General features: G+C 39.3%; 2 protein-coding genes across 2 annotated transcripts; both read left to right on the top strand.

Annotated features, from left to right (window-relative positions):
* Positions 1 to 2457: 2457 nt before the first annotated feature.
* On the top strand, positions 2458 to 11241 carry samd7 (sterile alpha motif domain containing 7). Its single transcript, XM_058648421.1, has 9 exons — positions 2458 to 2696; positions 6096 to 6226; positions 6436 to 6559; positions 7231 to 7355; positions 7452 to 7533; positions 8248 to 8918; positions 9015 to 9130; positions 9217 to 9327; positions 10530 to 11241. The coding sequence occupies exons 2-9, from the start codon at positions 6124 to 6126 to the stop codon at positions 10764 to 10766; spliced, it is 1569 nt and encodes a 522-aa protein (XP_058504404.1). The 5' UTR covers positions 2458 to 2696; positions 6096 to 6123; the 3' UTR covers positions 10767 to 11241.
* A 274-nt stretch (positions 11242 to 11515) lies between these two features.
* sec62 (SEC62 homolog, preprotein translocation factor) lies at positions 11516 to 22584 on the top strand. Its single transcript, XM_058648505.1, has 8 exons — positions 11516 to 11661; positions 14424 to 14532; positions 15617 to 15722; positions 16031 to 16226; positions 16947 to 17042; positions 17127 to 17187; positions 17650 to 17769; positions 20690 to 22584. Exons 1-8 carry the CDS (start codon positions 11626 to 11628, stop codon positions 21283 to 21285), a joined length of 1320 nt encoding a protein of 439 aa, XP_058504488.1. The 5' UTR covers positions 11516 to 11625; the 3' UTR covers positions 21286 to 22584.
* The last annotated feature ends 469 nt before the right edge of the window (positions 22585 to 23053 follow it).

The following is a 23053-nucleotide window of genomic DNA, read 5'->3' as shown; positions in this document are numbered from 1 at the left end:
ACTGGGTTAAGAGATAATCTTGATAATTTATTATCACATTTACTACAGACTTAGTGTTTAGCGCTTAGTGTTTATCTGTCAAATTTAAACACCAGTACTTATATCTGTATGACTCATATTAACTTATTGTTATCTTCGTCTTCTTCTTCGGGAGTTGTGAGAAATACTGTAAAAGACATATTATGTATAAGGCACACTTGAATAGAATAGAATAAACAATTAAAACATAGTATTAACATAATACAATACAGTACAACAATAAAAGCAATGACAAAACCAGGAAAGGCATTACAAAAAACACAAGAATTTCTCAAAAATTTTAGGGAAACTATTGCAATCAGGTCCCTTTTTCTGTAATTACTGATGTAATGAATACTACTAACAAGCAGGATCTCAATGAAGTGAAGGGCTAAACGAGGTCTGCATCAGGAGTAGACAGTAAAGACAACAAGCTTCCACCTAAGAGGGATTACAGCTCAGTTACAGTCGTCATTCGATGAGGGGGGAAAAATACAGGAAATGCAGATGCCATGATCCGGACGCCAGGCTGTTTCTGTAGTTCGACGATGGATGTAAAGTGTGTCTGCACTGACCTGCTGGATTTACCGCCGAGCCTGTTTCTTGAGGTTTAACCTGCTCTGATCCTTTTGCTTCACAGTGACTCTCTCCCTTATAAAAAGCTTACACCCAGGAGATTCTTAAATTAGAGGTTTACAGTACGTGTTCTAATGCTCTGCTCACTTAATTCCTAAGTCGTATATTAGCGTGGGCGTCTTGCTCACTTTTCAGAAAAATTATACTGGGTTCTTCTCATGTCTGTGTGTGACAGCTGTTAACTGTCTACTCACCAATACACAAGTTTGCTCATTTATTTTTTTGATGGAAATGTGTCAACAGTAGTTGGATTCATTGAAATATCATTCAAACCTTTTGAAATTTATGACTTTGATTTTATTTTTATGTGACTAAACCCTAAACCTCTCCGATTTCCTCCCACAGTCCAAAAACATACAGAGGTTAATTTGTCGCTCTAAATTGACCGTAGATGTGCGAGTGAACGGTCGCGGCCTGTCTTCATTTCTTACCAGTGTTGTAATGTAACATACTTTTGATACATATAAAGTATATGACAGTAAATGTTATATAAGACTTAAGGTGACTTGAACAGCTACCAAAGTAATTTTTTTGGAAGATACTTTTACTCTAGTATCCCTTTTAGGTACTTTTTTTATGAGATTGGTTCTTACTTAATTGGTCCTAATGTAATTCTCTTTTTCTTTTTTTTATTTATTTTGGTGTTCTGAATATTGTGGCTTTCCCTTAGTGTCCTTCAGTGTCCTGTTTTTTGCGCTGTCCGTCTAAGCACAAACAACTCTTGTACTTACATTTCCTTTTTATTACATATGCAACTAAAACGCTAAAAACATCTTGGGTGGGCCATAATTACTCTAATTGAGTGAATAATTAAGTGAAAAACATTTACATTTCATGGTTAGCAATAGCAGCTAAGTCTGGTTGGCGACACAAAGTTACTGCAAATACAGACCAAACATTTCCATTTCATGCACCTTCGCATTGATAGCATTTCACACACAGCCAGACTTTTATTTTGAAATAGTTACAGGAAAGGAAATGTACCAGGTTACATGTCACCGCAAGAAAATGTATGTACAGTATGTAATGAATATTACTATATATATATTTTTAAATCTTTTATATGTGGCCCTTGGATTGCTTCATTTATGTCAGTGTTTATGTGGCCCTCCATGTTAGTCCCATTTTGAAGTGCAGTTTGAGTCAGATTAACACAATGCTTGTGTATTTCCTGGTGTCTGGACCTGCAGGTTACTCAAACCTTCATGAATCATTTGCTTTTCTGCAGACTGTAGAAAAAGATATAGCAGTGACACAGCAGCCACTCCTCTGTTGGCATAATTACCTCCTAGCTGTCACCATGCATCAAAACCATTTGTGGAAGAACTGCAGGCCATGGTTGGCGAACGCCAACTGTCAGATTAAGAGGTCTGACGGGATTATCCCACCAATATTTAGTCGGATTTCTCACAAATTACCGCCAAGCATGTTTGGGTCAAACCAGTGGCTCCCTGTGGAGCACAGAACTCCTGACATGGAGGAAAAACAAAAACAAGACTGATCTCTACAGTTTACAAAGTCTTGGAGTAGCACATAGCTTAGCCTCTCAGCATGTGGTGGCTGCAGAGCATGTTACGGATGGGTTGGCCATTTTGCCACAGGAAAAGGGGAAGCTAAGCATTTAGGTGTCTTAACTGTGGCCTAAAGTGCTAACAAGGGATTAGTGAGGTAAACATCGAAAGAGGTTTAGCACTTCACGCTTAGGACCAGTGCTGCTTCAGTAATTACACATCAGTTACTATAGGTTGCAGCGAGCAGTTGGATGGAGATCACAGTGATGTCAGGGCAGGGAGGGATTAACGCGGGAGATAAGGCCAGCTAATCGAGATGAAATGAATCGGTATTTAAAAAGGTCTCTTTTAGTTAAGGCAGCTAGCTGGCAGCAGACTGTACTCAGGCCACACTGGCAGGTTAGTGGGAGGCTGTTTAGTTGTAAGTGACAGAAGGATAGTTGAGAGACAAATTCTGTGAGCTCTGCACTGCAATTTGTTGGCTTTGGGGTCTGTTTTTTGTCTGAATTGGAACAAAAGATTTCTAAGAAGGTAAGTGATTTAAATCTGTTGTATTTTTCTTATCCTTTTAATTGTGAGAGATTTGGTTTGGTTGTTCTCCTGTAAGTACAATTAAGTGGCATTGAGAGTAAATAACTGTTGTTCTTTGGATCGTCTTGTAAAAAAAAAGTATTGATCTACAGTATAAGTCTGAAATGACAGCAACAATAATGACGTTCATGCATATTTTTACAGCCCTCATTGCAAATGTTTTCAGATTTTCATGCTGTTTACAAAAGGCTACTGATCCCTTAGTAAGTGATTAATCTAAAGCCCAATGAGATTACACGAAACAACCTTCAGATCTGTATGATTAACCTCATAATTAGCCTAGATTCTTTAAAAATAGATACGCAAGGAAAATAAATATTTAAACTCAAAACTGTTCGTGTTGGCATGTGAACATGCTTGTCATTTTTTGTTGTTTCATTGAATGTCAACAATTCAATCACTTTGAAACATGCTCAAGTCTAATATCTTGCCTGTTTCTGAGTAATGTGTGTGTGCGTGTGTGTGTGTACGTGCGCTGAGGGATTAGGAAGGCCTAGACAATACTTCTGTCTTGTCTGATATGACCTCTTCAGGCCTCCATCTAAGCTGTCAGCAATTTTTCCCTTTAATTCATTCTTGTAATGAGATTAACCAGGCAACAGCAAATCCAAGGAGTCCAATCCCTGGATTTGGCAGCTGCAGTGTGGCCTCTGCTTGTTTGCAAAATATAACAAGAGTTCATCCAGCTCACCTTTGACAACAGTTTTGCCGCCAAAATGCTGAAGGTCTGGTCGTGAGACAAATACATTTGAATGGAGTATGAGCTTTTAACACAGGTGTTAACAGCAGCGTGTGCGTGTGCAATTTCACCTCAGACACTTACAACAAAAAACAATAAAAGAGGTCACTCAAGCTTAGCATCATGTTGTGCTTCACATGTGTGCCGAGCTATTTTTCTGAAATATTGAAGAGATTTACAGATTTACAAGAAAATAAAGTGCTTTGTTGTAATTTTGTCCAATACCGTGAACTAAGAGCACCACATTCATCTCTATTTCAAATGTGAATTACTACAAATAAAAATGTTTAGGTCAATTATTTCAAATTTCACACCTTCGAGCATTGTTTACCTTTTCTTTTATGGTATATCTTACAAACGTTACCCCTACTGTATGTGTCAACAATAACTTAAATATAATAATAATATTTAATAAATAGCATGAACACTTGCGCAATGATGACTTTTACTTCAGCTTTGTTTTATGTATGTTTTGCTGCTAATACATATGTATCTTAACTTGATGTTTATTTATGGTATTTGTTATTTGTAATTGAGTATTTTATACTGTCGTATAGTAAAAATACTTAATAATACGTCTTCCATCACCTGTTTGCCACAAACTAGATCCCACCGACATGTGTCACGTGAACTTAGTATTTTTACAATCAGAAGGTGAGACGAGTCTTTCAGATTTAAGTATACACTTAGTGTATTTATGGGTTTTTATTGCTTATTTATTGGGAACCTGGAGCTGTACCTCTGTAGCTGGAATGCAATACACCATCAACAATCATTTGTTAGGGTTTTTGATTGTTCTACTTGAATCATTGAGTGTAAGACTCGTTCAAACACGCTGACCTCTGGACAAATCATCTGCAGTTGTGTGTAGTTTCTTAAATATAAAAATGTAAAATGTAAATCATTAATTCCCACTTGAGAAGGTGTAATTACCAGAGGCCTGGAGGTTCAGAGCTTAGAGCCCACTCAGGAATTACAGACACATCAGTGTTGAAATACTAAGTATTTCTCCTGGTTTGCTGATGCTAGCTGTTGTGACATTGGCAGAGAAGGAGGTGGAGGCAGGGTGCATGTGTTCGCAGCACATAGCACCACATAAACCGATTGTGTCCCCAGATTTATCCCCAAGGTGTTTTTAGGACATCCTGGAAGCTAATGGAGACTAATAGGCTTAGCACTTAGGGTGTATTGTCCGGGATGCTTACAGGCAAGGTTTGCTGAGGGTAAAACTCTAAACGTGCGGATTACCTCCAACACATCCCTTTAAAGTGCTGTATAGCCAGGACTTAGCTAATAGGATCGTGGGGGGAGCAGGGGCCTGGGAAGGTGGGGATGGGGGGGTTGGACGGTCCAGCGAGGCGGGCTGGACATCAGCAGATGTAGCCAGCAGACTGTTACAGGACTAACAAGGGGATTACAGCCTTCAGATTAGATGGACTTCAGAGGGAACTTGAGGGACTGCGGATAATGCAACGAGGCCTCGGGGCAAATCTTCTGGCAACAATTTGGTCTGGGGGAGGGGAAAGCAGAAATAACCCCGACCAAGTACATTTGTTAAATTTATACATGTGTCATACACAGGTGGATATTTTTAGTAGAATAAGGTTACAGCTGAACATCAACTGTAAAGTTTTATGTAATTTGTATTAATTTTGTTTCATTTAAGAACTACCTGTACATATTGCACACTGGCCTTGGATTAGAAGACCTGGATTAAGGCGCTGTCATTTACAGTATCATATTTTGTAATGGGATTTCTGCAGTGTCCAAGGCTAATTGGAGGTGTCTAAGTCGATTGGGCTTGTGTACACAAGATGCTGGCTCAGCTTAGAATAATGTGGCAGTTTGGTGTGTGTGTGTGTGTGTGTGTGTGTGTGTGTGTGTGTGTGTGTGTGGGTGTGTGTGTCACTACCCTTACGAGGACCAAATGCACTCACAAGGACGCAAAGTTAGGGTGAGATTTTTCAGAATCATTTAAGAAAGAAACTATTTATGCTGGTGTTCATATGTTTAAAGGTTAGGTTTAGGATTTAAAGGTTAGATTTAAATGTGGGATTAGATTTACATGACGGGGAGAGGTTAAGGTTGGTTTAATAATTAAAGCTATGGTGATTAGGATAGAGGTGAGAGTATGGTTCAAAGGTTAAGGAAATTAACTTAGCCAGTGTGTTTGTGTGTGTGCGTGTGTGTGTTGCATCTTATTTTTACAGGAACAAGTATAAAAGATTGACCAATGCTACATAAATAGAATACCAGCATTTTTGTAGATGCCAAACTTGTTTCTAATGCCATGACATAAATGTACCTAACATCCATACAGACAATACAGTAAAACATAAACAACCAATTATAAAATATTACCATGAAATAAATTGCGACAGAAGATAAATACTTGGCTGACAGAGAAAAATAATCCCAGTCATTGTCACTCATGACAGATAAAGGTGAATAGTTATTTTAAATGGACTGCTGACCTCTAGTGGCAGTGACAGGAAACTTCAAAAGGAATATGCAGCTACAATGTCGACTACATTATGTGGCTTGTGTTTTTGTTTTGTTATAGAAATTGATGAATATTATTTACTGTGCTTGAACTTCAGGATCAGTCAAAGTGTGTGTGTGTGTGCCATGACCCCACGGGAGCAGCTGAGGAAGATGACAGCGCTGGGAGAGCAGGGAGCTTTAGATGAGAAGCACTGGTACCGTCTGGTAAACGGCATGTCAGCTGGAGGTGAGAGAGGAGCACAGATAAGATTAAATAAATAAATAAAATGCTTCAATACATTATGTGAATTTACAGTTTTTTCTGAAATATCCGTGTTCTTACATTTTAGTCCTGACGTGTCCATGTTTCACAGACAGTTCATGTCTGACGTTGTGGGTTAACTTGCCTTGTCGGTAACCTGTGGTGTTTTTTGGGGTTTTTTTCTTCTCCTGCAGAGCTCAGGCAGAGGCAGGAGTTAATAATGAGGAACCAGATGGCCATGGCTCCACAGATTCTTGCCCATGGGCAGCAGAGGTTACAAGGAGTCCCAGCACAGTTCGAACCTCACTTCATGGAGAGGTTTGCACCTCTTAAATCTTACAGACAGAAGTGCCCTTGAGAGGTGTCAGTTAATTACAGATGAATGAGGGGAGAAAAGACGATGTCTTTGACTACTTATCGAGGCTGGATTAAATGGATTAAAAGGCAGGCGATGGCCCTGAGTCCCTGGTTCACTCTCTCTATGATTTGAGTCTACTTAGTTTGCATCACAAATATGTTTGGAAATATGAATCTATGTTTGGTTTTCCTGGTCCATCCTGTAGGTTTGGTCTTCTACCAGAGATCAGCTTTAGCCCCTAATTAATTTTAGCTTATAGTAAGTTCTACATTAAATGGAAACTCCACTGAAAACAGCTACTTTCATAAGCAATAGATCAGTGCATAACAATGTCGGAAAGTAGTGAAAAAGGCTCATCTTTATTCACATTTAAGTCTATGTTATTTTTCCCATCCAGTTTTTATCACAGAAAACTAGAAAACTAGAAAATATTCCTATATATATATATATATATATATATATATATATATATATATACATATATATGTAGGGTAAAAATATATAGGGTATCTGGGGAAATAATGACACTTAAGCACAAACAACATTATCTAAACAATGAATTAACAATATTAAAGATACCAGCGGCCTATTGTCATGTTGACTCATGTTATATATGTTTTTGTCCAATCAGGGATTTAGTTCCCCCGTCAGAGATGGTACCTTCTGATGCCAGACAGATCCACATGGGGTCTCACCTTGGTCCACCTCTGCCCCCACATGCTAACGTCCTGTCTGGGAGAGGCTTCCCTGGAGCAGGTGAGCATGGATGCGCCGTTACACATTCACGCCAGTCTCTTTGTGTATGATCAAGATGATTGATTGAGCATTAAGACCCTCTCTGTTTTTGTTCAGCCGGTTATGGCTTCTTGCCCTCAGAGCCGATGGAATCAGTCGCCCGTCGTCAGGAGCTCATTCACAAGCAAAATATTGCCAGGTAGAGTCATCACAAAAGCAGCCCACCTACCACCACAATAGTCTGCATTCTCAAGTCTTAAATCAGGTCCTTGTGCTTCTAGTAGGCCTATGGATCACATTTAATTTGTGATACCTAATGAGTTAATCTAATCACTGTCAGTGAGCCAGCAGGCCTGCAGCATGCTGTTTGACTGAAATCTAATAGTTCTCATGAATGGCTGTCTCGAGGCGTGCAGGAAGTGTGTGTGTGTGTGTGCGTGCGTGTGTGTGTGTGTGTGTGTGTGCTTGTATTTGTTACCATTTAAGACCTTTTCTGGCATAAACACTCCCCTCTTCAGGACCAGTAGTCCTCGTGGAGTCCAAAACCTGGTGAACCTCATTTCTGAGGAACTGGTTAAATTTAGGGTAAAGATTTGAATTGTGGTTAGGTTAAGGTTAGGATTAGGCATTATGGGTTATGGTTAAGGTTAGGGATGGGTAGTAAATGGAAGTCAATGCAGTCCTGCAGTGTGTGTGTGTGTGTGTGTGCGTGTGTGTTGTGTTTTGAGTGGCTGGTTAAATGAATGTGATAAGTTTAAGTCAAGTTTAACACTTGATGGTGCAGAAAGTATCAAAGTCCAGGTATTGATACCAGATCAAAAAGTTTTAATCAATACCCCGCCCAATCTTTGATGATGTCCATCATTAGTGTTGCACCAGCACATCTAACTTATTTGTATGTGGTCTGATTTAGAATGGAGATGAATGCCATCCTGCATCAGAAGGAGTTGGAAAACGCCCAACAGAAGGGACTGATGGGAATCGATAATCCAATGTCTTTCCCCACCAACCCCATGGCCTACAGAGGTCGTCAGCGCATGCCAGACGGCCACGATGTCTTTGTGCACCGCCCCTCTCTGGACGAACTTCACTCCAACAGCATACTCATGTCAGCCAGCCCGTACCCACCAATCAGCTCGCTGCACAGAGAGAGGGGACGCAGAGCTGGCAGGAGGCCGACCGTTCACAAGAGTGCAGAAATCCATTTGGCCAATCTGAAGGGCCAAACTGAAGATAAAAGTGTGGAACAGAGTCCAGGAGCCACATCAGGGGAGGAGAAAGAGGTGGAGCCAAAGGGGGACATGGGAGAGGAGTGTGTCGCCAGTAAAACACATCATCAAGCAAAGATAGACCCAGAAAGTGCGACAGGAAGCAGGAAGAACTACAAGGACGGGGACGCAGCCCTGCGTAAAGCCTGTGTGAATAATCAAGATGGTTGCTCTGATGCTGCCAACAGCGGCTCCAACGACAAAGACATATCCACTTCATCTTTCCAGGAGAAATTCATGTTTCCCTCTGCAGGTGGCGCTCTCCCTGGGATGCCTTACATGTTCCCAACCCCTGGAAATGGCTTCCTCCTACCTGGTGAGTGCTGCAAATAAATAAAAATGCAAAATCCTCAAATTATATATTTATAAAAAAAGGATTATTTAAAAAAATACACATTTGTGGTATTTCCAGGAACACGGAATCTCTTTCTCAATGGCGAGGAGGTGTCTGAAGACATAAGGAAGTGGACAGTGAACGATGTTTACAACTTTATCAACAGTATACCCACATGTTCAGAGTATGCTCAGGTTTGTGCTTTTCTTCAATCGCCGTGTTTGTATTTTTTACCTATTGTGTTGCTGTTGTGCTAATGTGAGGCGTTTGAACTCTGCAGACGTTCAAGGACCACATGATCGACGGGGAGACACTGCCTCTTCTCTCAGAGGAACATCTACTCGACACACTGGGCCTGAAGCTGGGGCCGGCTCTAAAGATCCGCTCCCAGGTGAAGACACACAATCAAGTCATAAAAGAAAGAGCTTGGTCACCTATGGAAATAGGAGCCATGTGTGATTTAAGTTTATAAAGTACAAGTTTGGGGCCACATGGCAGAGTAGTGGCTAGCACTGTTGCATTCACAATCACATTTTTGTGTCCTGACAGTCTATCTTTAAAGCATCTTTTGGTACATCCTATCCAGGGGTGTCAAACTCAAATGACCTGGGGGCCAATGAGCCTCTGGTCTGGTCTGGTCAAGAGGGGGCCAGTCTAGAGAAAAAGAAAGTGGGGGAAAAAAGTGTTCAACTATAACACAATATTCCACCATGATATTGCAATTAAGATATTCAAAGAACTTCAACTTCAAACACAGAATTATATAAAATTCTGGGTTTTTGTTAGTAATAGATTTATTTTTATAGAGAGAGAATGATAAATTATGATACATTTAATAATGCAATAATTACAACCAAATGTTTATTTTAAAAATGTTGTATGTAAAATATCTATCTATCCATCCATCTTCTATCAACATGAGGGTGACGGGTGACATCATGTTCTGTCTATATTCTATCACCTCACTGGCAGCTAGGTGTGCTGTGCTGTGTTTGAATTGAAGAGGAAGTAGAGGCCATGTTTTCATTAAAACATGATATTAAGTGACAGGCTGCATGTAATCGATTTCTGGGGCACATGTGACGATAGATACTTTCTGCTGCTGCTAATATAAATTACATTGTAGTTCTATAAACATGTCATCACTGACTCAGAACTGTTTTGTCTAAACATGATACAATAGTTCATGTTTCAAGTTTCTGGTCTCTCTCTTCTATCTCTACCTCACCTCCTTCTTGCCCTTTCTCTCCCCACTTTCTGTCCCCCACCTCTCCTCTGTCCTCCATTGTTCCTTTCACCCCAAGATGGCTGCACATCTTTGAATCTGGTTCTGTCGGAGATTTCTCAGTGTTTCATAATCATTAAACCTTTTGATAACCTAACTGTCACATCGATTGTACACGTTTTACAGTAGATACTGGCACACTTGCTGTTTATAATACAAAAAAAAGTGTCTGTTTGATTTAAATGCTTCAGTAAGCTTGCACAATACTAGGATCCTGAAATTGATTTTATTTACAGTCCCCTGCAGTACATATTTCCTTAAGAATAGCAACAAAAAACATTGAATTAACGGTCTTGTTTCCTTCTCAGGTGTCCAAGCGCATGGGCAGCATGTTGTACATGATGAACCTGCCATTGGCCACTGCCACCCTGCACACCACTCCCGAGAAGCCCGGGGACCGTTCCCCAGAAATCGGCTCCCCTGTTAACTGCAACAGTGAGGAGATGATTGCGAGTCCGAGAGAGCGTGAAGTCCTCAAATCCACAGAGCAACTTCACGAGACGGAGAACAATTCCCCTCCGTCTGCCAGCAGTGAGACAGTCTGATCAACACTGATGAGTGAGTGTGGACGAGCCCAGTCTACACCTGCCTCATCTGATGGACTGCTGCTGTCACTGTGATGGTTCTGTTTACATTACTGGATCACAGATGCTTTTTTTAAATGATTTGCTACCTGAGCTTTTGATGCACAGCTCCATACTTGGCACCGTTGTCTGCTAAATATTTACATTTTACATCTATTACGCATTTCTAAAAACAGTGGAGTGTGATGGATTCTGAGTTATGAGATGCCAAGAAGGTTCTATATCATTTTTTTCTTTTCATCTTATAAAAAAAATGACATGCCTTAGTTTCTAAACTTCTGATTGTAGCTTCTAACTCAGGTTCTCATTGTCATTTCTTCAGTAGACCAACACAGCGAAATAATACGGGAATGGTTTTATTATGAAAGACTTTTTGATTTGAATATTTGATACATTTTGTGCTTGGTGGATTGTGAATAAAGTGTTTTTTCTAGAATTTTGCAGTGCTATCTCTCTAACAAGGCCAGGAAAAAAGTCTTGATTTATGAAAATAAATGGTGTTATCTTCACCTGTAGCTGTTCCTCTTAGTTATCAGGGGTAGAAACAAATACAAAAAAAATGTTTCATACAGATTTATAACAATGGACAAAGACAAATCAGACCACATAACAAGTGTGGGGGTGTTTGCAAAAGTGAGACAGTTCAGTCACGTGGGGTCCATCGGCTCTATGGTGTTAAGGTTGTATTTTTCATTTATAGGCATGTGTTTATCATTTTAACACATGCCTAAATTGTCCCCCCTTTTTTTCAACCTATAATCGGTTAATCTCGCGATACTAGAGACTCTCACGCACGTCGGAGAAGCTGAGTTGGAGGATCATGGCGGAGCGCAGGAGACACAAGAAGCGGATCCAGGTAACATCAGTCAGTTTGAAAATAAAATGCGTGTCGCGTCGGCGGAGGGGCAACGCATAAGTACACGCACATTTGCGGGACCTGTTGCGGGACTGTTGCTTCCAGTAGCATCCCGGTGGGGAGCATTGAACAGGCGGCAGTTAAAGCCGAACGATGGCTAATGAGAGGTAGCATTAGCGGGCTAGCGAATACACATATGACTGTTTCTTTTTGGAGGAGACGTTTCCGAGTTAACGACTGCGTTCACTACTTGTGGCTGTTACATGCTGACGAACCCAGTGTTGGAACAGCGTCTTAACATTTATTTATGCGGAGCCGTAGAGAGCTGGCCAGTGACTGATGTGGCTGTAGGGGTTTGCTGGCTAAGCTGCGTCAGCTCAAACCAGACGTATTTACATAACGTGAAGCTGTCTGTGTGATTTTTTTTTTGTCATATCAACACAGTTCATCGCATTGTACTTTTTATGGGCAGATAACAGCAAGTCCGTGTAGAAAAAGCAACATTTACTCGCCGTTTCGTCTTAATGAAGGCTATATACTGTTTGTCATGCAGTTTTTACAAGATGTAAACATGGATAGCGACATCAACAAGACAAAAGCTAATATGTCAACATGTGGCTTTAACTGGGGATGCGACGATTAACCGATTAAATCCATCGTCAACTTTTTTGACAATCATTTATCATTTTGAGAAATCATTAAAACGGAATCATTTTGAGAACGTCATCATTTCCAGGTTTTGTTGATCAGCATTTTTCAAAATGTCCTCACATTTTTACAGACCAAACAAGCACTTGATTAATCGAGAAAATAATCCTTAGCTACAGCCCTACACTACACATATATATATAATCACACACCTCGTTTGATTTATATCTGGAGAGAGGATCATTATTATCAAATTTAGATTACAAATATAAGGTACTACCCTCCCCAAAACTATTCGTTTTTTGACAATTAGGTAAAATAGAACCTTTAATTTTTTTTAATTGAATTTCCTATATCCTTATTGAGTGGTGTTTTTAATAATTCATCTGTACACTGATGACAGTTGACTTTATTGCTACCAAAATAGAGCTAGATAGCTAGATATTTAATTAATGTTATTTTCACAATTTAAAATCATGATTAGGATCACATGCGGTGTTGTCTGCCACACTTCCGGTAGGCCAATTCATAGAGGTTCTAAAGAGGTTGGAAGCAAATCTTTGTTTGATGTAACAATTTGGCTTTCAGAGCAGTAGACTACTGTCCGTCCACAAAGTGCTTTATAAATAAAACTTGCCATATGACTTTAGAAAAGTTGAATGCTCACAATTACAGAAGTAAAAAAGAGAAGAAGAAATTGCTTGCTTAGTTGTTGAGGTTTTAGTAAGTTAAGTTTGCCTGTTGTCAGTGAATCAGGCTGATATTATAATGAGCCAGCGTATACTGCAATTAAGTATTTGTTTTTATGTTTTCCAGAAAGGCCTTAAGTCTCATCGTTGAAAAAACTAAAATGTGTTTGAATTAACAGCTATTATATGATTGTATGTGTTGTATGTATTAGTTTCCTTAAGTAAGTGTTGAATGTGTTTTAAGAGTTTTGAATGGTTACGTCAACATTGGAGTGAAAAAGCAGACAATTTTTAGACAATTATGAAGTTTAAATCACAATCAAACAGCATGCGACATGCCGACATTTGATGAAAAACATTTTTGATACCGGGTGAAACAGAGGGAGTTTGGTTTATACCACAAGAGAAATTAAGTTTGATTCCCCAGCACTAGGGTTAGGTTGGTGTTCATATTATACCACCCTACCAAGTTCATTTTTAATCACATAACAACATGCAGTCAGTGTTCTCTTCACTTAAAGGTGGAACACAGTGAGAGCAGCATTGTGCTTAACAGCAGAGTTGAGGAGGGTTAGCTCTCTTGTAACTTGACTGTAGACTTTTTAAGAACCAGTTCTCCAGAATGGTGGTTCAGATACCAGCTAATCTGTATGTGATCAAGCCAGGTGGATCGTACAGACGGTGAGAGGGGACTTTTAGCGGAGGGGGGCTTTTGTAACTGAGCTGTGTGTGACTGATACCTTTTTCTTCAAACAAAAGCTTGTTTGATGGCACTGTCTTCCTCGTGTTGCAGGTCACAGGCAGTTGAATTGGATACAGCGGCAGTGACCCTCTCTCTCATTGGGCTGCTGCTTTCATTCCTCTCTGTGTTACCATTATGGATGTATTATAAGAACTGGATAGAGCACCGCCCCTTAGGCTCGGTTCATTCCTATGGAGTTGCTCACCCAGCACATATGACAAAAAAGTTTCTGACTTCCTGGTTTATTTACAGGTTGTGCGGCCCATAGAGCATGCGTAGCAGTGTTCCTCCCATAATGCCTCTCGGCAATGTGAACGAGCCATCCACGTTCTCAACTTGCTAGGCGCGTCCATGAATTGGCAATACGAGCAATTTTCATACAAATGCCTTGCAAAACTGATTAGCACTCTGTCATCTGGGAACCATAAGCAGCAGCCTTACTGTAAGCCAACCTCCTTATACTGCTTTTTATTGTGAAGAAATCTCTAAATAACATGTATGACAGGGTCACAGCTCATAGGGCATTTACAAAGCAGCATAATTAACCCGAGCATTGAGTTTACAACATTCTTGATAAATATTTCTGACGTCATTCACATCATCAGTGTTGAAATAGATTTTCTTATGAGAGGAGGAGGAGGAGGAATATATCTTATTACTAATCTGTTTGTCTGGCTCTGCAGGAGGTGAATGAACCCACCAAGGAGGAGAAGGCCGTGGCCAAGTACCTCCGCTTTAACTGCCCCACAAAGTCCACAAACATGATGGGTCACCGAGTCGACTACTTCATTGGTAAGTGTTAGTTTGTGAGGCAACAACGCAGAGGCTGCAGGTTGCACAACCTCAGCACTTCAAGAAGAGATAGCCCGGAGAATGTCATTATTATATCCTCTGTATTTTTCTGATGGATTGAAAGTGGATGTATGGTAAAAGCTGCACTCACTGTACCCTCTGCTGGACTGTGTGGTGATTACTTCAGACAGTGTGATGGGCATCTAGGCTGTATATTTTGAACTCGAAAGGGTTTTTAAGGTTTGAGTGATTTCACTCATTGTGTTGAACTCAGCTTTACAAATCATGATTGTTTAACATAGTGGGGCATTGAGCAGCGGACCTGGAAACAAAAGTGATTAGTGGACTTGCATTTTTATTTTTTGCAAGATGTGTGATTTACTGTTACCCTGATGGGCTTAAAGGGCAAGCAGAGACTTGTTAGATGTTCATTCATTCATCGTCTAGCGCTTTATCCTTACATAAGGCCGCACAGTTGGTCACATTTAATTCAAAATTTATGACAAAACAGCATTAAGGTGTATCTCTGCAGTGCTACAGGAATTCACTGGCCCCACAGTTTTCATGACACTAATCAGTCACAATCGTTTTGTTTTTAATAAAAATCCATTTCCCCTTAGCTTCCACCACTGCTTCCCTTGTTGGTAGTGATGCAGCACTGCAGCTTTGTCCCTCCCTGGCATTTCCTCAGAGACACTAACAAGATGGCAGCAGGCAGTTTAAGAGTTTGTTCCTTAAAAAAAGCCTGTTTTCTCAGCAGCATAAAATTGGTTTGGCAGAGACAGACACTGAGAAAACCACTGCCGGCTGCAAACTTTGTTTAATGTGTTTGCTACTAAAGGGGGCTGCTGCAGGTTTGAATCATTTATTTGTCATTTGTATAATTTGCATTTTAAGAAGTTAAATATCTGTCAAATTTATTGCAATATGATTTTATTTCCATATTGTGGTGGACAAAGGATTTTTTATCTGTGCCTAAAACACTGTAGGACACTGACACCCACGCCCATCAAAATCTATTATGGTGTTTTCAGTACTGCTGTATGTGCTTATTAATGTCTGTTTGTCGTGTCCTTACATTTAGCCTCAAAGGCAGTGGACTGTCTGATGGACTCCAAGTGGGCCAAGGCAAAGAAGGGAGAGGAGGCACTGTTCACCACCAGGGAGTCTGTGCTGGATTACTGCAACAGGTCGGCTATGAAACAACCCAGCACACAAATAATCATCTGTCATATGTGTTTGTTTACCAAATTTTACCAATTTACCAAAATGAGTCATTGCTATGTCCTGATGAAGAAAATAAAATATTCACATTCACAAAATAGTCTTTTCTGAATGCTGATTTCTTCCATCAATTAATTAATTGTTGTTTCCAAACTACATTTAACAGAAAACAAGTGGTCATAGTAAATTTAACTTTAAAGAAATATCCTAACTGAGTGATGGAGATCCCTTTAAACTGCAATTGTCTAAAATAAATCAGTGTTTTCCTCTGCAGACTTTTAAAGAAGCAGTTCTTCCACCGTGCTCTCAAAGTGATGAAGAAAAAACCAGAGAAAGACACAAAGAAGGAGAAGGAGAAAGAGAAGGAGAAAGCCAAGAGCGACAGCAGCAAAGAGGAGGAGAAAAAAGGGAAGAAGGAGAAAGACAAGAAGAAAGAGCCTGAAGCTGCTGAAATCAAAAAAGACAAGAGTGTATGTATGGATGATCATCGTTTTAACTTCACCATTAAAGAGTTGTACATTTAGCTTTAAATTCACTTTTAAAGAATGGGATTAAGTTGACTTCACAACCGGTCAGAGTCGGCATGACACAGCCGATCTGCTCAACCTTTTTGACCTGACAGTTAGTGGGTGAATGTTGACTTTACAAGTTCAAAGTACAAAGAGTGATGTTTTTAAGTTAAGTTAAATTCATATGAACTTAAAAAGACAAATGAACAGATGATTCAGCTGCCAGATTCCTCATCTTAGTTTTTTTTAATTGACATTAACAACATGAATCTAGGTTAATGACAACAGCTCTGTGGAGTTAGCTAACGGTTAACTAACTTAATTCACTAAACCTGACTGAGCTTTTTTAGGTCTTCCTTTGGTGAAATTGTAAAATTGGCGTTTCATGCATTCAAAACGCGTGTCAGAAGCCAGAGGTATTTTTAATCGGGCTCTTGGGGGATGATACTGATGTCACTACTAAGCAAACAAAACCTCTGAGCTGCTGCGATGACCAGCCTCACTGAATTAATGAACACATTAAATTAAGACACCTAATTAAAACAAAGACAATAGCATTTCCCTAGGAGCAGCTTTACTCCGGACTTATTTCTTTTTCTCTATGTCTGAGTTGTCCCTATTCTAGAACATTTTATTTTGATTTAAATCGAGATGTTTTAAAACATTTATTCAAATTGACAGGACGACAGTCCTGGAACCCCCAAGAAGAAGAAAGAGGCGAAGAAGAAGTTTAAACTGGAGCCTCATGATGATCAGCTGTTTGTGGATGGAAACGAGGTGAGTTTTCACGGAGAACAAATCACACAAGTGTTTGTTATGCTCAAAAAAAGAAAAGTGGCTCAACATCTCTCTTAACTTTAGGTTTATGTGTGGATTTACGATCCTGTCCATTTCAAGACATTTGCCATGGGACTGATCCTCGGTGAGTGACAAATATTCTCCCGAAAAGACGTGAATGGAGGCTTTTTGAGATTTTCACTTGAAGGATGAAACTCAAAGACCACACAGCTTTATATACTTCCCTTTTGGAAACTGGTAATAGCAAGTAGCCAAGGGTTGCTAATTATAACAAATTATGGCATTATGCTGTGTTTCATTTACATCGGAACTTGGAAGTCGGAAACACAAACCACCTTGGAATCCCAATGTCTGGGCCGGTGAGGTCAGACACCGGAAATTTCCAAGTTCCTACAAATGGAACGCACCATTAGTTACAAAAACCACATAATCTCATACAGACTGGCTATTTAATGCTAACTACATATTCTCTACTTTACTAGCTGTTCTATTTAGCTTTTCTGCCAGTTTCTGGTGTTCCGTAGACTTTTGACATCTGGTTTGACTGTTTTGTTCTTGTGTTTTTTGTGTGTTCTGTGTGTTTTAGTCATTGCAGTGATCGCAGCCACACTGTTCCCACTGTGGCCTGCAGAAATGCGTGTTGGGGTCTACTATCTAAGTGTCGCAGCAGGCTGCTTTGTGGCCAGTATATTGCTTCTAGCTGTCGGTAAGTGCGTGTTGAAAGAGACACCGTTGTCCACCGTGCCACAATGTGCCACAACAACTCTATGGTCGTTAAACTAAGCCCCAGTACAAGAAGATACCTTTAGATAAAGCAAGTTAATTACAAAGCACGTTAAAAAAAGTCAATTCAACTAAGTAAGGAAGGGTATTGATGTTGCAGCAGTAATCAGTATCACAAAATGTGAAGTTTCATGTTATTGATTAAGTGCCCAAACCTCTCGGGTTTACAAGTTATAAATTATTTATAAGTGAGGTTGCAGCGGTCCATCAACTAACCATTATATTATTACATTTTATCCCATCCCAACAATAATTGAACCGATAAATTAAACTGAATTATCTTTATAATTCAGCCCTCTTTGCCAGGTTATAATGAAGCTTCCTTTACGAAAGCACAGCTCAATGTTTTCATAGTCATTAAACAAACGCACAAAAAGAAGACATTTTACTAAAAATATAAGATTCCCTATGTTCCTTATGCAGAAGGGCAGTAAAACAGAAAATGAATTTAATTTCAAGTTCACACATGAGACACAATCTATTAACTATTAACAGAGTTCCCATGAGCCTTTGACATCCTTAAAGGTTTGTGATTTGACAAAAAATATTTAGACATGGGTCATTGATAGTGCTTGAATTTTGAGCAGGAAAGAAGTGTGAATTTCTTGGATTTTTTGAATTTTTGACTCATTTTGGACGAAATACTAAACTATGACTTTTTAGTGAATTTTTGTACGACATACTAAACTAAGACATTTTAGTGAGCTTTTGGACGACTTACTAAACTATGACATTTAAGTGAGGTTTTGGATGACATACTATACTATGACTTTTTTGTGTCATTTTGGACGACATACTAAAGTATGACTTTTTGTCAAAATTTGGACGACATACCAAACTATGACTTTTTGTCTCATTTTGGACGACATACTAAAGCATGACTTTTTTCTCCATATTTGGATGACAAACTAAAGTATGACTTTTTTGTCTCATTTTGGATGAAAAACTAAACTATGACTTTTTTGTCACATTTTGAACGACATACCAAATTACGACTTTTTTGTCTCATTTTGGACGACATGCTAAACCACGACTTTTTTGTCACATTTTCAACAACATACTAAACTGCAACTTTTTTGTAACATTTTCAATGACATACTAAACTATGACTTTTTTGTCTCATTTGGGACGTGTGTCATAGTTTAGTCATACTAAACTATGACCTTTTTGTCAAAATTTGGACAACATACTAAACTATGACTTTCTTGTCAAAATTTGGACAACATACCAAACTATGATTTTTTTGTCGCATTTTGGACGACATACTAAAGTATGACTTTGTCAAAATTTGGTCGACATACTAAAGTATGACTTTTTTCTCAAACCTTGGTCGACATACCAAAGTATGACTTTAGTCAAAATTTGGACAACATACTAAAGTATGACTTTTTGTCAAAACTTGGTTGACATACTAAAGTATGACTTGTCAAAACTTGGTCGACATACTAAATGACTTTTTTCTCCATATTTGGATGACATACTAAAGTATGACTTTTTTCTCAAAATTTGGACGACATACTATACTATGACTTTTTTGTCTCATTTTGGACGACATACTAAACTATGACTTTTTGTCAAAATTTGGACGACATACCAAACTATGACTTTTGTCTCATTTTGGACGACATACTAAAGCATGACTTTTTTCTCAACATTTGGACGACATACTAAAGCATGACTTTTTTCTCAACATTTGGACAACATACTAAAGTATGACTTTTTTTCTCAAAATTTGGACGACATACTAAAGTATGACTTTTTTGTCAAAACTTGGTCGACATAACTAAGTATGACTTTCTTGTCAAAATTTGGACGACATACCAAACTATGACTTTTTAGACGACATACTAAAGTATGACTTTTATCTAAATTTGGACGATATACTAAAGTATGACTTTTTTCTCCATATTTGGACGTCATCCAAATGACTTTTTTGTCAAAACTTGGTCGACATACCAAACTATGCCTTTTGTCTCATTTTGAACGGCATACTAAAGTATGACTTTTTCCATATTTAGATGACAACTGACTTTTTGTCAAAATTTGGATGACATACTAAAGTATGACTTTTTTGTCAAAATTTGGAAGACATACCAAACTACGACTTTTTGTCTCATTTTGAACGGCATACTAAAGTATGACTTTTCTCCATATTTAGAAGACAACTATGACTTTTTGTCAAAATTTGGATGACATACTAAAGTACGACTTTTTTGTCAAAATTTGGACGACATACTATACTATGACTCTTTGTCTCATTTTGGAAGACATACTAATGTATGAAGTTTTTCTCAAAATTTGGACAACATACTAAACCATGACTTTTTGTCAAAAGTTGGACGACATACTATACTATGACTCTTTGTCTCGTTTTGGAAGACATACTAATGTATGACGTTTTTCTCAAAATTTGGAAGACATACTAAACTATGGCTTTTTTGTCAAAATTTGGACAACATACTAAAGTATGACTTTTGTCAAAACTTGGGTGACATACTAAACTATGAGTTTTTTGTCAAAATTTGGACGACATACTTTACTATGACTTTTTTGTTATAATTTAGACGACATACTAAACTACTAAGTGGCTCTTACAAGTTGCTGTCCCATCTTAAGCTGTGTCCTGTCCTTAAATTTGAGAGAATTGGTCCTAAAAAGTCCTTGAATTTGATCTCCTTGTAACAGCCATTTCCTCAGTTTATCCTTTCTTCACTCACCGTTTTCCCATTTAAACACAAGTTTCACAATAAATGATGTGATGTTTTTCATTTTAAAACAATAAATTGTGCCGTTACAGTGAGTTGCTGTAGTTAATCTCACTGGTTCTCACTCTCTCTCCTCAGCTCGCTGCATCCTCTTCCTTATCATCTGGTTGGTGACCGGTGGGCGCCATCACTTCTGGTTCCTCCCCAACCTGACGGCAGACGTGGGATTCATCGACTCGTTCCGGCCGCTCTACACACACGAGTACAAAGGGCCGCGGGCCAGTAGCAGGAAAGGCTCCGACAAGACGGACGACAAGACGGACGACAAGGACGGCACCGCGTCCGCCAAGGCTCAGAAATCAGACAGCGACGACAAATCAGACGCAGAGAAGAAGGACGGGGACGAGGACGAAGAGGAGGAGGAGGAAGAGGAGGAGGAGAGCAAAGGGGCAGGACAAGAGGAGAGCAAAGAAGCAGAGATGGAGGAAACGGGGACGGGCCGCCAGTCGGACACGGACAGTGACCGGCGTGAGGACGAAGGCTCGCAGCACAGCAACGGGAACGACTTTGAGATGATCACCAGAGAAGAGCTGGAGCAGCACACAGAGGGGGAGGAGGAGGAGGAGGAGGAGGAGGAAGAGGAAGAAGACGAGAAAGAAGACAACAACAAGGAGACACAACAGAGGGAAGAAGACGGTGGGAATGAGACTAAAGGCCAGACTGCTGAAACATAAACTTCTAACAGTCCCATCACTCTCTACTTTTCTGTCTCTGTCTCAGTACCTCCCTCCCTCCTGTGATCCAGGACCCGTCTGGTTCCGGTCTCTCATTTGAGAGTCTTCATCTCTTCTTGTTGGGATTCCACCAAATGGTACCAACAGACCAGAGACCAGGGTAGACACAACATTGAAAAGTCAATGGCCACAAACAAAGGCAGAAAATATTCAACAACTGAAACTTTCAAAAAAAGAAGAAAAAAAAAAAGGAGAAAGGAGATGACAGAAGAAGCCTTATCACGGATTTGATTCCTCGCACTTAAACATGATTTATGCTCAAATAAAAACTGCCACCGGACATGTTTGCCTGAGGAAGTTGTCAACAACAACAAAAAACCATCACACCAACAACTTTGTCATTTCAACTCCAAATATTTTATTTATGCCCCATCTCTACATTTAATCTGACATGTTTCCAATCCAGAAGTGAGAGCTGTGGTGCTGAACAGTAAGAGAAGACATGTGCTGCCACTTTTCACTGTCCTTGCTTTTTTTTCATTGTTTTCATTACCATCTTTGAGCTCTGTGTCACTGATGCAATCACATCCTGTTTGATAGCTTTCTCAGGCGGCAGCAAGCTGACCCATGCACGCGTCAGCTTTGAAACAAAGCCGGGTGGGTGGACCAAATCCTATAGTTTACTATGAAAATGAGAAAAAAAAAAATCAACCATATTGTTCCTGGATAGAGTATATGTGACAGATCAGAGTAGCACGGCTCTTTGAGGTACTAACTTTCATTGTTTTGGTTTTTAAATGAATGGTTCATAATCCCAGTCTGAAATATGTCTCGTTCATGTTTAACAATGATAATAATAATAATATGGGACTTGTGTCTCAGAGTAAATGTGAGCGACTGGGTCACAGCTGACACACGTCATTTTCTTTTTTAAAAAAAAGAAAAAGATTACGGCATTTTAAGAAGATAATTCATGAACAGAGACGCAGAAAACGAGTGCCAAACACTAACTGCACATACAGTGATGGATGTGATGCATGCTGATTTAACAGGGAGGGAGTGCAGCGTCAAACTCAACTTTGACAGCAGCAGGTTGTTTGTGTGTAGGTTAAAAAAACAAAGATTATTGGTCTCAATGAAACCGTTGGTGTTCACATCTAAACCCGTAAAAAAAAAAAGCTGTTATTGTGTGAAAATAGTGGCCGTTGTTCCCTTCCTCGTGGCTCCAAGCTGTTTCTTCACATCTTCCTCTGGCTAGAAAGTGTTTTCTTCTGTAGTCATAGTGAGGATTATATTTAAGTATATTAAAAATAAAAAAAAATAGAAATTTATCATTTATATATGGATTATATTGACATCAAATAAATACAGTAACAAACTATAAAATCGCTCTCATCTTTTTTGTACTGGGAAAAAATAATTTTACTCTTATTATAATACTCGTTTTTTTTATATATATATACGTTTAAGAGTGTACTCGTTATCTAAAGGCATCGTCTATGATTAGAAAACCATGGGAATATTAGTAATTGTCTTGAATTCTTTTACTTTATTTGTTACTGTAACGTTGAATGTGTCATGAGGTCGGTGGTGCTCAGCCACAGCTGCACTTCTCTCACCAACAGTAGTCAGTCATTAACCCCCGAGGTTATAAAAAGAGTGACTTGTGTAACACAGCGCAGTCTGCCATTTCCTACGCTAATAAAAACAATATGTAAAAAAAAAAAAAAGACTTCACGTACGCTCACTTCAACTGTATTAAGTAGTT

This window comes from Solea solea, chromosome 1 (assembly GCF_958295425.1).
Source record: "Solea solea chromosome 1, fSolSol10.1, whole genome shotgun sequence".
Classification (NCBI taxonomy): domain Eukaryota; kingdom Metazoa; phylum Chordata; class Actinopteri; order Pleuronectiformes; family Soleidae; genus Solea; species Solea solea.
The sequence above is the reverse complement of the archived record's forward strand: the minus strand, read 5'-3'. Positions and strand labels throughout refer to the sequence as shown.

Bases quoted from the DNA above. Each gene is read 5' to 3' on its own strand.
- samd7 (XM_058648421.1), top strand. From the start codon at position 6,124: ATGACCCCACGGGAGCAGCTGAGGAAGATGACAGCGCTGGGAGAGCAG. The intron at 6,560-7,230 runs GTTTGCACCTCT...TTGTCCAATCAG, and splicing joins GAACCTCACTTCATGGAGAG to GGATTTAGTTCCCCCGTCAG. The intron at 8,919-9,014 runs GTGAGTGCTGCA...TGGTATTTCCAG, and splicing joins AAATGGCTTCCTCCTACCTG to GAACACGGAATCTCTTTCTC.
- sec62 (XM_058648505.1), top strand. From the start codon at position 11,626: ATGGCGGAGCGCAGGAGACACAAGAAGCGGATCCAG. The intron at 14,533-15,616 runs GTAAGTGTTAGT...CCTTACATTTAG, and splicing joins CCGAGTCGACTACTTCATTG to CCTCAAAGGCAGTGGACTGT. The intron at 17,770-20,689 runs GTAAGTGCGTGT...CTCTCTCCTCAG, and splicing joins TATATTGCTTCTAGCTGTCG to CTCGCTGCATCCTCTTCCTT.